General features: G+C 36.7%; 1 protein-coding gene across 9 annotated transcripts in view; it reads left to right on the forward strand.

Moving 5' to 3' along the window:
* The window catches only part of PPM1B (protein phosphatase, Mg2+/Mn2+ dependent 1B), a 95,104-nt gene that overhangs the window by 65,999 nt on the left and 12,542 nt on the right, over nt 1-16,563 (forward strand). For 4 of the 9 annotated variants that reach the window (XM_042932151.1, XM_042932152.1, XM_042932156.1 and 1 more), the window contains 3 exons: nt 2,016-2,127; nt 2,516-2,573; nt 12,644-13,709. In XM_042932151.1, coding sequence (XP_042788085.1) covers nt 2,016-2,127; nt 2,516-2,573; nt 12,644-12,949 — 476 coding nt within the window. In that variant the 3' untranslated portion in view covers nt 12,950-13,709. Of the gene's footprint in view, nt 1-462; nt 553-1,197; nt 1,260-2,015; nt 2,128-2,515; nt 2,574-6,806; nt 10,937-12,643; nt 13,710-14,564; nt 16,334-16,563 lie in introns of those variants that run through there. The other 5 variants (XM_042932153.1, XM_042932150.1, XM_042932154.1 and 2 more) reach the window with 5 other exon arrangements.

Below are 16,563 nucleotides of genomic sequence, written 5' to 3' on the forward strand. Positions count from 1 at the left end.
TCGCCAACCTCTAGTATGGAGTAGAGGCCGGGGATGTTGCTTAACATTTTACAGTACACAGACGGCCTCTACAACAAAAATTTGTCTGGTCCAGGGTTCCTGGATGGCTGAGTTGCTTAAGCATCCAACTTCGTCTCGGGTCATGATCTCACAGTTTGTGAGTTCGAGCCCCTTGTGGGGCATGGTGCCGACAGCTTGGAGCCTGCAGCCTGCTTCGGATTCTGTGTGTGTGTCTCTCTCTGCCCCTCCTCCACTTGTGCTTCTTTCTTTCTCTCTTTCTCTCTCTCTCTCTCTCTCTTTCTCAGAAATAAACATTAAAAATTTTTTTTGTCTGGTCCAATATGTCAGTAGTGCTAAGGCTGAGAAATCCTGTGCTATAGAGATGCAAGTATAAGGCAGGAGAATTACAGTCCTGCCTCCAAGAAGCTTGCAGTCTTATGACACATTAACTATCATATGCAGTGGAAGTGTGCAGCGGTGCACCTGCTCCAGGCTTGGGTCAGAGACGCATTTGAGAAAGTGACATAAGAAGTTGAAACCTGAAGAATGAGTGTGAGTGAACTATGCAAAATAGGTTGGTCGGACTGGCAGAAAGAGCGTAGAAGTACATGTGAAGATCTAGAAGCAGGAGAAGGCTGCTCTGAACGGAGACTGTGGGAATAAAAGGGTCAGGGGCAGAGTCGAATGGGAGTGGTGAAAGTTAAGGTTATGGTGAGGGCCTGGTGAGGCGTGGTGACCGCCGAGGATACTGCTTTTTTGTTAACTTCAAGTCAGTGGGCACTGTCTGATTTTTGAGGAGTTCATATCATTCTTTTTAAAATTTTTTAATGTTTATTTATTTTTGAGAGAGAAAGAGACAGGGTGTGAGTGGGGGAGGGGCAGAGAGAGAGGGAGACACAGAAACTGAAGCAGGCTCCAGGCTCTGAGCTGTCAGCACAGAGCCCAGTGCGGGGCTCGAACCCATGAACCGTGAGATCATGACCCGAGCCCAAGTTGGACGCCCAACTGACCGAGCCACCCAGGAGCCCCAAGGAGTTTATATCTTAATACTGGCCAAATAATCATGTACTAAATACCTGTTTTCCATAAATCGTAAATGTAAACGGAACATGTAAATGTTTTACTTTGTTCTAAGCTTCAGCAAGTTCTGTGACTCATTTTCCTTTTTTTAAATTGTTGTGGAACATTACTACTTAGGTATCAAAAACCTTATAAAACGACATGGATGGACCTAGAAAGTATTATGCTAAATGAAATAAGACCGAGAAAGGTAAATACCTTATGATTTCATTTCTATGTGGAATCTAGAAAACAAAACAGAAAGACTCCTGGATATGAGGAGCACACTGGTGGTTGCCAGAGGAAGGATAGGCGAACTAGGTGAAGGGGGTTAAGAACTACAGACTTCCAGTTATCAAGTCACAGGGCTGAAAAGTACAGCATAGGGAATACAGTCAGTAATATTGCACTGACGTCGTATGGAGACTACGCTTACCGTGGCGAGCATTTAGTAATGTATATAATTGTCGGATCACTATGTACACCTGAAACGAATATAATACGTCAGCTATTCTTTGATTAAAAATGAACAATCTTATAAAATGATTTCTATTTTTTCTCCTTTTCCTTACAATCCTTATCCATCGCTTTTTTTTTTTATAATTATAGTCTTAATAACTTTTGTATTTTTATATAAAATCAGATCAGATGTATATGCTTTTCCACATAACTGTACTAACAGGGATCATTTTTAGTGATTATAAACCATTTCACTCGGCTTATACCAAAAATTTCTCCACTATTGCTGTATCATAGAACGTTTCCTTTGTTTCAGTTTTTGCTTTTATGTATGCACCTAACTTTTTATATTACTTTTTTTGTTCCTCGTGTGATAGTAAGATAATGTTTGCTTTTTTTACATTTGAAAATTGATACTACCAAATAGTACCCCTCGTTTCACTCTGTGAATCTGGACTTACCACATTAATTTAGGAACTCTTTTTAAAAACTTGCAGAAATTATGGAGAAGTCTGGTGAGGAAGGAATGCCTGATCTTGCCCATGTCATGCGCATCTTGTCTGCAGAAAATATCCCAAATTTGCCTCCTGGGGGAGGTCTTGCTGGCAAGTAAGTAGAACAAAAAGAACTAATTTTGAGTTCATTTATAATTAGTAATTAATTTTGGGCAAGAAGTATATCAGTTATCTAAAAATGAAATGAGTTGACGGTTCTTTTACTAGAGAAGAACTTTAAAATTTCATCCAAAAGGGATTTTTTTTAAGGGAATTATTTATCATGTGCTTTGAAGGTGAAGGTCCTATTTCCTTGATAAATGAGAACAAATTTGGGGTTGTGCTGGATCAGATTCTGAGTGAGATATAGAAACTATGTTCTTGGCAAGTGTTTAAGTGTGGCAATTAATTTTTGAGAACGGTCCAGATGAAGCCTTATTTTAAATACTCAAGCTTAGTAATTGTATGCAATTTTAATAAACCTGAAGCGTAATTTTTTTTAGGCGCAATGTTATTGAAGCTGTTTATAGTAGGCTGAATCCACATAGAGAAAGTGATGGGGTAAGTTTTATTTCGTTTCTTAAGCATTTTAAATAATTTTATAATGTAAATACTAGATATAATACTTTCACATAATGAAATCTGTAATAAAGTATTAGTACTTTTCATGTTAAGGAGTCAGTTAAAGTTTAAGGGAATGTATAGAAATGGAGGTAGAGATACAGTTCTGTTCTGTAGATAGACTTGCCACTTAACGGGCACCGAGTACCTTTTTGTTGGGCTGTACTTACTTCCTCCCTGTGTGTCTGCCTTTCCTTCTCCCTCTCCCTTAAATCTTAATTTTGAGGCGAAGAATGTGCTTTGAAGTATCTCAGTTTCTCCTTCAGCAGGCTGCTACCATCACTAGAACGTAGTGATAGAGAAAATGAGCTATTCTTTTAAAGACCTGACTCTCAGTGCCCCTGTGTGCCCAGTTGAACACCTAAGGATAATTTCTTTCTAACCTTAGCATTGCCGCTGTAGGCATGTGTGTTGAGCTGAGATAACCATTTTTGCTGTTCTCTGCTGTGCTTCCTCAGAGCAGAACTCTGTCACTTTACCTTCCTTACTGCTGTTGATGTGCTGTCAGCCGCGTCTCTGTACTGTTTTTATCTTGGTACTAGTGCCAGAAGACAAAACAGTGCCTCCTTCTCCTCCTCCTTGTCCCCCTCCTCCCTCCTCCTCCTCCTCCTTCTTCTTGTTCTTCTTCTTTTTTTTTTTTTTTAATTGTCCTGTATTTCAAAGTCAGTAATTCAAATAAGTATTTTCTCGTAGGGTTTTGAAGTTTTCGGACGTCTGTAAATGAATAACTTAATTTTTAACACTTATGCTTGAAAGATTTAAGGGAGCCCAAGTTAGTAATGAAACTCATTGAGAAGAAATAGACTCACCCTCCAAGTCTCCAGCTCCTGGTGACAGGTCTTGAGAGAGACGTCAGCCACTGGTATCCTCTCAATTGCACTGTATTCCTTTTTGTGCAGCAAAATCCTCTTGTTTTTTTTTTCTAAACAATAAAAGTGTCCTTGCAAAAAGGAACATTTTACAATTAATACATTGTAGTGAGTTGAATATAAGTGACACTGTATACTGCTAATAACAGGATTTATATCTTGGTCTAGAGCAGTGGTCCTGAGTCTTTCTTTGGTGTTCGGTACCTCAGAGTGTTAAGAATTGTATCTAAAGCTATGAAATTAATTTAAAAACGTCATGTGATACCTTTGAGAACTCTAAATCAAACAAATGAGGACAGAAGTTGGGGTGGCCATGACTGAAAAGTTCGTCGTAAGTGGGTGGTGGAGTGAAGACAGGCTGGTCTCTTCAGCTAGATTATAGGTTCCACACAGCATCCAGTACTATGGTTAGGGGAAATAAACCCTCAAAAGGTAGTTACTGATTCATTACTAGCTGTCTAAGCGCTCCTGTTTCTTCATGTGTGTGAAAATGTAACCCCGGTGTGTAATCTTAGAAAATAATTTTGGGGTACCTGGCTGGCTCAGTCTAGATAGAGCACACGACTCTTGATCTCAGGGTCATGAGTTCAAGCTCCATGTTGGGGGTGGAGCCTACTTAAAAAAAATTATTTCATTACGCCTTGCCAAATTTCTTTGTCCCTCAAAAAAGTTGGCTACTTTTACTCCAGATACGATTTTTAAAATGCCTCAGAACCCTAAATTAACATTGGGGTTAATGTTTTAAACTTTTTTAAAAAATAGAAAATACTTATACACAGCTCAATAAACAGTGAATGAATAAAAAACAGAGCCATGAAACTGAAGAGAAATTCTCAGGATAAAAAACTGGCCTTGCATATGAGTATTCTATGACTGTGTATAAGTTAGGAGATGCATAAGCTTTCTAGTAACATCAGCAGATGACACACGGACAGTCTACCCTGAGGTGAAGTGATACAGCGGGGAGACTACAGAACATGAGGCATGGTTCCATCTCTCCTGTCATTGCAGCTTGCCGTGTCCACATAAACACACAAGTTAAAGAATACAGTGTTTCACATCATTTGGTAAAGAACAGAAAGAAGTGACAGAATAGGGAATGTGATTCATTTCCATGTGACCTGTACGCTGATTGCCTGGCAAGTCCGAATTACAAATAAGAGGGGATTTGAAGAATGATGAGAATGACAAATGAAATGAGGATGGTAGTTCAAGTGGACGGGAGAGGCAAGAACAAAGTATAAGCCAGTCTTTAAAGAAAGGACCTCATTTTGTCCAGAGCATAGAGCTGCTGTGGTTTAAAAAAAAAAAAAAAAAAAAAAAAAAATAGGATGTGGGGCGCCTGGCTGGCTCAGTTGGTTGAGTGTCTGACTTCGGCTCAGGTCACGATCTCATGGTTCATGAGTTGGAGCCCCACATTGGGCTCTTTGCTGTCAGCACAGAGCCGACTTCAGATCCTCTGTCCCTCCTGCCCCTCCCCAGTCCCTCTCCTGCTTGTTCTCTCTCTCTCTCAAAAACCAATGACCATTTGGAAAAAAAAAAAGAACTTAGGATGCCAGAAGTACTTTTGGAGAGACTGGAGTGCCCCCCCCCCTTTTTTTCCCTAAGTTTATTTATTTGTTTTGAGAGAGGGGCAGGAGGAAGGGGTGAGAAAGAATCCCAAGCAGGCTCTGTGCTGTCAGTGCAGAGCCCAGTGCAGGCTTGATCTCAACAACCGTGAGATCACGATCTGGGCTGAAATCAAGAGTCCCAGACGCTTATCTGACTGAGCCACCCAGGCGCTCCTGGAGAGGCCTTTTGAACTTTATATTTTACAGAGAGGAGCCACCATCTGTTTGGAGCATAAGAATGATAGACCCAAAGGAATATCTCTGGTATTTTAATCTGTTAGAAACATGTGCAGCATTAGATTAAAGAGATGCTGGCAGTCAAGTAGCGAAATAATTGCAGAGATCAGATGATAAGCGTAAACTCATTATCAGACAGATATGCGGATTAGAGAAACTTCCCTGTTTACTATAAAAAGTAACTTTTGCAGTCCAGAGCCCTCTTTTGGGAAATACCACTTTGCCCTTTCAGAATAATCATGACCTTAGAAAAATGTTGACCCATCATCACTAGTAGCAGTAATGTAATAAAAGAACACAAAGAAGCAGAAAAAAAATGAAGTCATTATAGGTGTTTAAGTTTTTACTTTTTAAGCTACTGTAGCAGTGAGTGAGGCACGGATGTGCTCCATAAGTGCTTCTTAACTTAGTTAGATGTGTGCCATGTGGAAGATGTTGCCCAAGTACAGTGGCAGGAGCCCAGGGTTAGTTTACAGAATGGGAAAGACAGCAGAGTGGTGGAAATACAGAAGAGGAGCCAGTTGGGACATTTTATAAAAATTGGGGGTTTTTTAAGTAACAAAAATAAAAATTTTGTTCAGACATTTTAAAAAATGAGGGGGACACCTGGGTGGCTCAGTTGGTTAAATGTCCGACTTCGGCTCAGGTCATGATCTCACAGCTCGTGGGTTCGAGCCCCGTGTTGGGCTCTGTGCTGACAGCTCAGAGCCTGGACCCTGCTTCGGATTCTGTGTCTCCCTCTCTCTCTGCCCCTCTCCTGCTCATGTTCTGTCTGTCTGTCTGTCTGTCTGTCTCTCTCTCTCTCTCTCAAAAATAAATAAACATTTAAAAAATTAAAAAATAAAAAAGAATGCTAGTCAGAGTTAATTCGAGTTAATCCTAAAATGTCTGCTTCATATCAGAGATAGAATTATCTGGCTGTAAATGCCTATAAGTAATTTGGGGATTACTTATGGAAATAAGGATTCATTTATTTTTCTTATATGAAAAGAAAATCTTGTGGATAATGTATTTCAGAAGGCCCAGTGGAATGTAAGTCAGAAATTAAAACATTTAAAACATATTCAGAAAGTTCATTATTGAGAGGAGTCTTCTGAAGTTGTCTACTAAATTTGTTTCTTAGTTCAACCTGTTGGAGTATGTTAAGACTTCTTAATGCAAGCAGTATTGACATTTTCCCACCTAGTAAAATCTTTGGAAGAGTCCAGCAGGAATTCTTAGGTGGTCTGTGAATCCCCAGAAAGTTTTTGAAAATGTGTTTATGTGTGTACATACGCAGTTTTTAACGAGAAGTATAGTATGTCTGCAGTTTTCATCAGTTCCTCAAAGGCGTCTGTGACCCCAAAAGAACAATCACCTAGAGGACCAGAAAAAGTAAAACTGCATTTTGCTCTAAACTGTTCTTACCTTAGGCAGGGCTCTGAGATCATGGTTTTTTTCTTCTTCCAAAATGCTAGGTTGGGGTGCCTGGCTGGCTCACTAGATGGAGCATGTGACTCCTGATCTTGGGGTCATGAGTTCAAGGCCCACACTGGGTATGTAGATTAGTAAAAAATAAGCTATTTCATTGGTTTAGGTTCTAATCTTAAAAAAAAAAAAAAAAAAAGCTAGGTTGCGTCTTATAACTAGAGGTAGAAATTCTGCGAGATCTGTGACTTCATCTGATTTCTTTATGGCTATAGTCCCGGCACCTACAACAGTGCCTGGCATGTGGTGAGAACTCAGTAAATACTTGCTAAATAAGAGCCATTTCTATTTATTAATTTCTAGGTGTTTGCTTCAGACTATCCTTAAGTCATATATTTAAAAAAAATAATCTGAGGTTGCTAATTTGTATGAAAGTACATGTATAGAGTTTTATATTTTCCATGGAAAAATGTTAAGTTCTTCCCTCAAAGAATACTTAAAATGCTTTTTAATTAGTATATTACTGATCAAGTAGCCATATAGGTTGATGATTTTCCAAGGGCAAAGGGGGGACTTGTAGCTGTCCAGTTGTTGGATATGTATAAAGTCATAGGTGATATCCTCAACACCCTTCTTTTACAGGTAAGCCTGAGAGTCAGGGAGAGGAAGTAGTTAGCCTAGGTTGCAAAGCTAAATAAATGATACAGCCAGAATTTCAGTCTAAGGCATGGGGATTCCCAGAACCATTGTCTTTACACCTTTCTGTGTTATCTAAGATATTTAGAGATTACATATATGTCTGTACCCCATCTCTTTACTAGCCATGAAAAATCATTCCTCATTCTTTTGTGAATCTCCTGTTTAATAGTCTTAAGATACTCTGGTTTTGAAAAGGAATATTTCATGAAGTTTTTGAAACTAAGCAGCCAAGTCCGATATCTTACCAGTTATTTTTCTTTTAAATAGTACACATTTTTGTTTGTCCTAATCCAAAATCTTTTTTAAGGCATTTGATTTTTGAGAAGGGAGGAAAGACCGGACAAAAGCCCAAAAGAATCTTCGTATTCTGTTTTCACATTAAGTTTTATATATAGCCTTTCTGTTGATAATTTCAAACTGATCAGTTACAGTAAACATAGCTGCTTTTACATTTTTATATCACAGTTTCAGGACTTTGTTTTCTTTTTTACTTCTCAGAACATATTTATGGAGAAGATCTATACTGTTTGAAAATATGCCAAACTTTAGTCTATTTTTAAAGATGGTACGACATACTGCTTCTCTAAGCTGTGTGGTCTTGATCATTTAAATGACTCTTTAAAATAATTTCAGATTCATTAAATTTTACATAATCCTTGCAGATAACAGCTAATTAGATTCTTCCTTAGTCGTTGTTAATTTTATCTCACGAACTCATAGTTGAGAATTTTTAGCTCTAAAAGTTATTTTTAGCTGAGAAGCAGAGGATAGGACTGTACCAAAAATACAGTAAATATTTATTCTTTGCTTTTTTCTCCATTGTTTTAGCTAGTCGTTTGAAGAATTTTGCTTATGGCAACTGCATTAACAAATGCTGCAAATAAATACTAGCTAGTTAAAGTTTATCTTCTAAATGTGCTTAAAAATTTCCCCCTTCTGTTCACTGTCTATATTCCAGTGTCTTATTTGGGAGAAAGCAGTATTTTTGTGAGAGATTTGATTCTTTTAAACTGTGTTTGTCTAGATGACAGTGAAACCTTGAAAATAAAAACAGAGGGTAAAGTTCTATATTCTCATCTCCATAATTGCCTTTAATTTAGTTTGCAGAGTACTTTTAAACCATCCCATCTAATAGAATTTTTTCGTCCTATAATTTCATTAGTCTCTCTGTATCAAGGAAATACATTGTAGACTTGACTATGAAATAATTTGTGGCCCACTTCTACAATAATTTTAAGCAATATTTCTTTAGTGAGTGTCTGTTTATATGGGGCATTTGCTACGCAAAAATGGTTACCATCATGTATTCAAAAGAACATGCAGGAGGACATTGGTGCTAATTATACCTGTATACAATCTGAACTGTGTCACTTAACTAGCATTCTCACTCTGATAAATAACTTCGGTCTCTCTGAGCTTATAAATTTCCTCACTTATAAAAATAAGGGCTGCAGTACCTATTAGGTAGGGTACCTAGGAGGATTAAATGAGATGATATGCATAAAGTTCCAAGTACAGACATTAATTACAGAAAGGAATATGAAATTGTCTTTACCTCAGAGAGCTTACAATCTAATTGGAAAGACTTATTAACAGTTGCAAGGTGGAACTGATGGCTGTAATAGATGTGTAATCGTGATGTAATGTATATATGAGTTCAGGTAAAAAAAAAAAAAAAAAAAAGTACAGCCAAACAGTAGGTTCCTTTTCTAATATTAATGAAAATCCATAAGAGAGTTGCGAAACAGTATTGTGAAGAGTCCAATGAAATGGCTGGGTAAGAGGTCTCATCCATCTATCTTTATCGAGCACAGTAGGGAAATGTAATTTGTCTTGAGATAAAATGACTTTTAAATGTGGTCATTAGCTCAAGTTCTTTTCAGTTCAGTGGCTCGGTGATGGCAGCCATTGTAAATCCATCCCAATTTAACTTACAAGTTTGGTTTTAATGTGTTTTTTTTGGAAGCAGCTACTCCTCCCCAGCTAGCACTCCTACAGAATCCACAGAGACATAGTAGACGCTTGCTGTAGTAACAGGTGTCAGTTGGAGAGCAAGAGGTGCTGTATCTTTTGAACCCACCAAAATTGAAATGCAACTAACATAACATTTTCATCAATAAGTTCCAGTAAGAAGAGTCTATATCACAGGTTCTGTGTATCAGAATCGCCTGGCAGGCTTTAAAAAACTCACCCCCCCCCAGTGAATCTAAATATGTGTTTGAACTTTAGGAGGGGGCGCCTGGCAGGCTAGAAGTGTGAAGCTCTTGGTCTTGGGCCGTGAGTTTGAGCCCCACATTGGGTGTAGAGAGTACTTAAATAAATAAAGCTTTAAAAAAAAAAAAAGTTAAAAAAACTCACCCCAACCCAATGAGTGTGAATATCATTTGCTTAAAACTTCAGTATGTATATAATTTGAAAAGCTCCACAGGCAGTCCTGGTACGAAATTAGGGTTGATCATCACTTCAGAATTTGTTTCAATGCCCTAGAAGGTTTTTTTTTTTAATTTAATTTAATTTAATTTAATTTAATTTAATTTAATTTATTTATAAAAAGGGAGTTCAGTTTTTTTGGATCAGGGGGGTGAGGTGGGGAGATTCTTATGCCCTCTATTGAAAGTTCTTTGTGATATACTATCAAGGAGAAAATTGCCTTTTGGAAAACTTGATTAAAGACCAATAAGGTTTATGATTAGCAAGCATTCACCCAGTTGTTCCTTCTTAACCTTCCCTGAATAGATTCAAATGAGAAACTTTATATAGGGAAACATGTTTATTTAGCACATAAGGAAAGGTAAGGGAGAAAAAATAAGAAAAATCTTAACAGAGCACATTTTATTATGTTTTCTCCACCCGGTAAATTTTGCAAGTTAAGAAAAACAAAAGTTATTTGGGGCACCTGGCTGGCTCAGTTGGAAGAGTACGCGACTCTTGACCCTTGGGTCGTGACTTCAAGCCCCCATGTTGTGTGTAGAGATCACTTAAATAAATAAAAACACTTTAAAAAGGAAAAAAAAATTAAAAGTTATTTGACAGTTAACCTACCTGAGGTAGAAAATTGGAGAATTCAAAGAAAATAAAGCATCTATAACTTCACTATCCAATACCATCACTTGTATATTGCTGTATTTCCTGTCTTCCCAGGCACTTTACATATAACATCCTAAAATGAACAGATAATAGACATATACATACACATAAAACATACACGATGCACAGTATCATCTCTTGCTTTTTGCCACAAGGGCACTTTTTTTTCCCCCCAAAGCATTCAGGTGCTCTTCGTTTTTCTAATAAGCGCTGCTATTTATTATGTGGTTATATCAGCATATCTTTGTTTCTTTGTTGCAGAATTGTAGAGTATCAGTTTCCAGAGATGGTTAAAAGTTTATGTCAGATCATCTAGATCAGTAACCATTTTTTTAGAGTTTTTTTTCCCAACTTTTTTTTAAAGGTTTATTTATTTTTGAGAGAGAGAGAGACAGAATCCAAAACAAGCTCCAAGCTCTGAGCTGTCAGCACAGAGCCCAATGTGGGGCTCGAACTCATGAACTGTTGAGATCATGACCTGAGCCGAAGTCGGACGCTTAACCAACTGAGCCAGCCAGGCGCCCTGATTTTCCCAACAGTTTATGATAAAAACTCCCAAATATGGAGAATTGAAATGATCACAATGGACACCTACACACCTTCTACCTTGATTCAACAACTGTAAACATTTTACCATATTGGCTTTATCTCTGTGTGTGTGTGTGTGTGTGTGTGTGTGTGTGTGTGTGTGTGTATTTTCCCCCTTTCTTTCACGAACCTTTTAACAGTACATTGCAGACATCATCTTGGCATATTTTGGCATGAAGCTCTTAAAAATGAGGACATTTTGGGTGCCCGGCTGGCTCAGTTGATAGAGAATTCAACTCCTGATCTTGGGGTCGTGACTTAAAGCCCTACATTGGGCATAGAGCTTAGTTTTAAAAAAAGAAAAAAATGAGGACATCTTTCCAACCATAACTCTAGTATTATAACCATAATACTATTATCATACCTAATAAGATAAAGATTATCATCTAGTGCCAATTCCGGATTTTCCCAGTTGTCCCTAGAATGCCTGTTACAGTAGTTATTTTAAACGATGGTCTAATCAGGCTGTTACGGTATCAGTCAAGCATATTAATGGAGTCCGTAACCAAGCCCCCACTTTCTTTTTTCCCTTGCCACTGAAAAAGAAGGGCCTGAGCCAGCTTTGTATAGCATGTCCTACATTCTGGATCATGTGATTGTTTTCTTGTGTCCTTTAACTCAGTCCTCTATTCCCTGTTTTCCCGTAAATTGGGAACTCGCTTTATTAGATTTGTATTAAACATGTTTGGCAAGAACACACAGGACATGGCCCTACACTCCCTAATGCATCACATCAGGAGGCACATGATGAAGGTTCTTCCTTTTAGACGGTCAGCTTAACTGTGATCAGCTTTGATGTGAGAGCGTGTTCAGCTAACGAGATTAAGCAGCTGCTATTGTAGAAACCTGTAAGTTTTCCAAAATTTAATAAAATAGGAAAGGAGTGAGTAGTTTCCTATTCATATCTTATTATCATGTTTAAAATAACTCGTTTATTTTTATCTAGAAATGTTTTAATTGAAGTATTTAAGTACAAACAGGAAATAAAATTCTTATCCACAGAAGCGTTAAAATTTCCCCAAAATCCAGTCTAAATTTATAGTTTTACGTTTTGTGTCTCCTTTCCTACCTGTCATTTTGCAGAAGTGATGAAGAAACTAATGTTCTAATGGCCTGCTTTTCTGTCCTTTCCTATTGCTTTAAACACTAATTTCCTTTTGTACTAAACCATTATAGCCAATTACTGGTTTTTCTTTTATAAGTAAGTCAGTTTTAGGAATGCTTGTGTTGCTGTTGAATTCCAATAGCGGAGTAAATTTCAGATGGAGCTTCAAATGACAGTGTGGAATAAGATGTAAACTAGTTAATGGTAATTTGCTAAAATCGACTTGATATTTCCATTGGAAGTTTTTATTGACACAAGTAAGACTTGATACGTATCTAATGAACTGTTCTCATGCTTAGCCTATATTACTCGTGGTAGAGAAATGAGTGCTTTGCTGTGATATGTTATGATATACATGTGATATCCTAGTTTGTCTACTGACACTGGGGTCTTGAATCTTAAAAAAAGGCCTCCGAGGAAGCAGAGGAAAGTGGATCACAGGGAAAATTGGTGGAAGCTCTCAGGCAAATGAGAATTAATCATAGGGGAAACTACCGACAACTTCTGGAGGAGATGCTGACTAGTTACAGGCTAGCTAAAGTAGAGGGAGAAGAAAGCCCGGCTGACCAAGCTGCCACAGCTCCTTCTTCGAACAGTGATGCTGGAAGCCCAGTGACAATGCAGGAAGGCCATACTGAATCAAAAAGTGATCTTGCTGAATTAGACAGCTATAATGAAGATGCAGGGACAAAGATGAGTGGTAAACCCATGTGACCTGACTCCGTGGTAATATTTTTGTGATCTTTGATTTGATGGTTTTTACTTAGGAAGTGTAATGTATGCATTTGTAGAACCGTTTTGTTATTTGAACCCTTGGTCAACTAGTTTTATTACATTCATATAGCCTTGTTTTTTAAAGAAGGCCTTTGCATACACTTTTATCAGTTTAAAGTGGACTATTTCTAGAACTTTGAATTTAATAAAGTTATATGTCATTTCCTATTGTATGCCAGAATGAGGCTACTAGTTATTCAAATCAATAGTTAAAGTTATACTAGACAGGATTAGAGATTACTGATAAGCGAGATTATATTATATTGTGGAAAAACTTGTTAATGTAGAATTATATTGCTTCACATTATTTTACATACTAGAACACTCATCGTTAGCTTTGTAATAAATTTGTGTTTTCTTTAGTAATTTCAGTTCCTCAAAGAATGGCAGATGCTGGCCTGTACTTTTTTTTTTTTTTTCCAAAGATGATGATTTGTGTGTTCTTTGACTTGTTTATATTTTACATCTCTGTAGTTTTATTTTTAGAAGTTCTGAGCTATTGCATATGTGGTTATTTTTCCTTTCTCTGTATTCTTTATTGAAACCTATTTTTTGAAAAATCTATGTATTATTGATACAGCTTTGGTTTGTACATTCTGTATAGCCTAACTACATACATCAAAATGTATGTCAACCAAGTGTTTAGAATGAAATTATAAGTGTTCAAGTCCAAATAAAGCATGTGATGTGGAATAATCTATGCATGTTGTACTTATTTTTAAATCAAAACAAAAATTTTTTTTAACAACCAGGTTTGGTATATTGGAAAAATGCCCATTAGAAATTCATTTGTATTTATATACCATTTAGAAAACTTTTGGCTTGGCTTTTTTCAGTAACTAAAAGAAAACATTTTGAAAAGTCTTGCTTACTCAAATCCATTCTGCTTCTTATCCCCTTTTTGTGATACAAAATCTTTTGTGATACTAATCTTTGGACAGTATGGACACACATAGACATGTCGGAAAATTGCCATGATGAGCGTTTTAAAGATTGCAAGACTGTGATCTTTGCTGTAAATATTCATCAGCTCTTAACAAAGGCAAGAATCACAGGATGTTTTACATAGTGGCAGATATGAGTTTTTTGTTGTTGTTGTTAAAAATAGGTTTTTAAGATGCGGGAGTCACATGGGGAAATTTTTTTTTACAGCTAAATTATTTTGTGGGTGTAGGACATTAACTTTTCTCCTTCGTGTTTATATTTGTAACGTATCTAAAATTGCTTAATGTGCGCTAAGGCGAAACTTTGGATCTTCGAACGTAGCTGATGTTTTGATCTGTTTTTCCAATGCCAGAATGTTTTTAAGTGGTTTGTGAAAGAGGAAGGCATTTGGTGGAGAGGGGAGGAAAAAACCCAACCAGTTACCTATCTGTAGTAGATAGACCCATGTGTGTACACAAGGTATACACTGCACACAGCTCTCTGTAAAAGTGCCTTTTCAAACAAAGGAAGGTAATTTGTTCATCTAATTTTGTTTTCTTTTGAAATTCAATCCAACCCGGAAGTGGTGTAGGTAAATAATAATAATATTCTTCCTTTTCTCTTCCTGTAGGGTGCTGGAGATCTAGAAGACCCATGGTAGCCTTATAAACCTTCTAAAATGCTTTTGATTCTGAAAATTGGGGGAAAAAAACTTTTAATCACAATTTGCTTCAATACAAGGGAAACATATTCTTGTGGATTCCCGCCGTTTTGTGATATGAGCAGAAAATCATTAGCATTTCCCACCATTTGTTCATATTTGTGTTTTCTGATAATTGCCACTTGTAGCATTGCCTGTACTGCAGTATTTTTCGCCAACCTCAGGCATACTGGTTACACCTGTATTGAACTTTGGGCCCTAGGAACCAACGGAGTGATTTCACCACAAATAACAAACTGTGCCCAAGGTGCATGGGAATATAGTTAGCTGTACTCTGAAGATACATTATGTTTTCGTTTTCGTTTTTGTTTTAGACAAGACACACAACATATAAGCATGTAAGAGTAAAGAACTGTATGGGATGCTCCTTTCTCAGTTCACCACGTTGGAAGCCTTTTGCAGCTCTGTGGCTTGAGATTTCCTTTGAGCAATTTACTATAGGATATATATTTATTATTAATTGTTATTTAATTTTTTTTTTCTAATTTTACCTGTATTACCAAACTGGGTTCTCCGATAATGTCCAAATTGTAATGTTGCCTGCTTCAAGATAAAGTGTATTTGGCAATAATATTATAAACCCTCACAAATTTTATGCATGTATCTACTACATCCTTCAACTCTCACTAGAAAATCTTTTGAAACCAAATGGGTTAATTTATGGCTATTTATAATTTGCTTTGACATCTCACTGCTGCAAATTTTTTTAAATGATGAGATTTGCCTTTATAATGTAAATTGTGATTTTTGTTTTACATGTGGGTTTCTATAGTTTTACTTTTTCAGCTTTTAAGATACAAGTTTTGTGTGTAATTTGGTATAATTTTTAATTGTTTACGTTATTTTAAAAGCTCAGAATATCACATTGAAATGACTATAAATACATTTAAAATTATCTATTTTAGATCTAAGGAAATATTACAGAGATATTTTCATGGGTTCAGTAACCTTTCATTTTATAACATTGGGCACGGTACAGAGTGGCTATCACATAAGGTACTTGAAGATTATTTTAATTCTATTTTTACAATAACCTTGAATTCTTTAATTCTTTTGAGTTTTGCATGTAGTAAATCCAATTAATGCTGAACATGAAGAGTAAAATATTTATCTAAAAGAAGCTATTGGGGTAGGAGAAGCAATGAATGTATCCATTTGTACATGGTTTACATGTTGTGGATGCTTTGTAAACATTATCCTATATGTTTAAATTGTGTTTCAGCAGGATGTAATTGCCCTTGTGTGTAGTTAAAATGAGTCGTCATCTGGTCCTGTGTGAAATGGAATTCATGATATTTTCTGTAACATTTTCCTGAAGCTGTTTCTGGAGAGCCACACCATTTGAATACAGACAGCTTTCCTGATCATTTGATTTATTGTGCACCTGATTTTTGGTCTAAAGGAATTATTGCCACAATATATTTTATTTATTCCTTAGATTTTAGCCTTGTAAGTTAAAGTGCTTTACATGATGATGTTAAAAGCTATCTGTCCCTTTACTGGGTTTGGGGGGTTGTAAAAAGATAGGGAATGAAGAATGCAAAATGGTTTATTGTTCATACTGCCCACTCTGATCCAACCCTGTACTGATAGTACCTTTCCAGTAAGATATTGTGATGTTTCATACAATGCAGTGAACATAACCAACTTGTTACCTAAATAAAGAATTGATAAAAACAGTGTGACATATTACTATTTGGTATGATTTTTAAAAGCAAAAGTCCAGTTTTGAATGTTCTTTTTCAACATTTTATGTAGTTGGAATATTTATTGTGAAATTTTCATGCAAAGCCATGTGGGTGATTTATAATCCCAAAGAGGAATTATCCAAACTGTATAGGACAATACTAATTCCTTCTTCACTCCAAAACCATTTTTTATGCCACTTTTTCAAGTGGTCTGGTGGCCC

This window comes from Panthera leo, chromosome A3, assembly GCF_018350215.1.
Source record: "Panthera leo isolate Ple1 chromosome A3, P.leo_Ple1_pat1.1, whole genome shotgun sequence".
Classification (NCBI taxonomy): Eukaryota; Metazoa; Chordata; class Mammalia; order Carnivora; family Felidae; genus Panthera; species Panthera leo.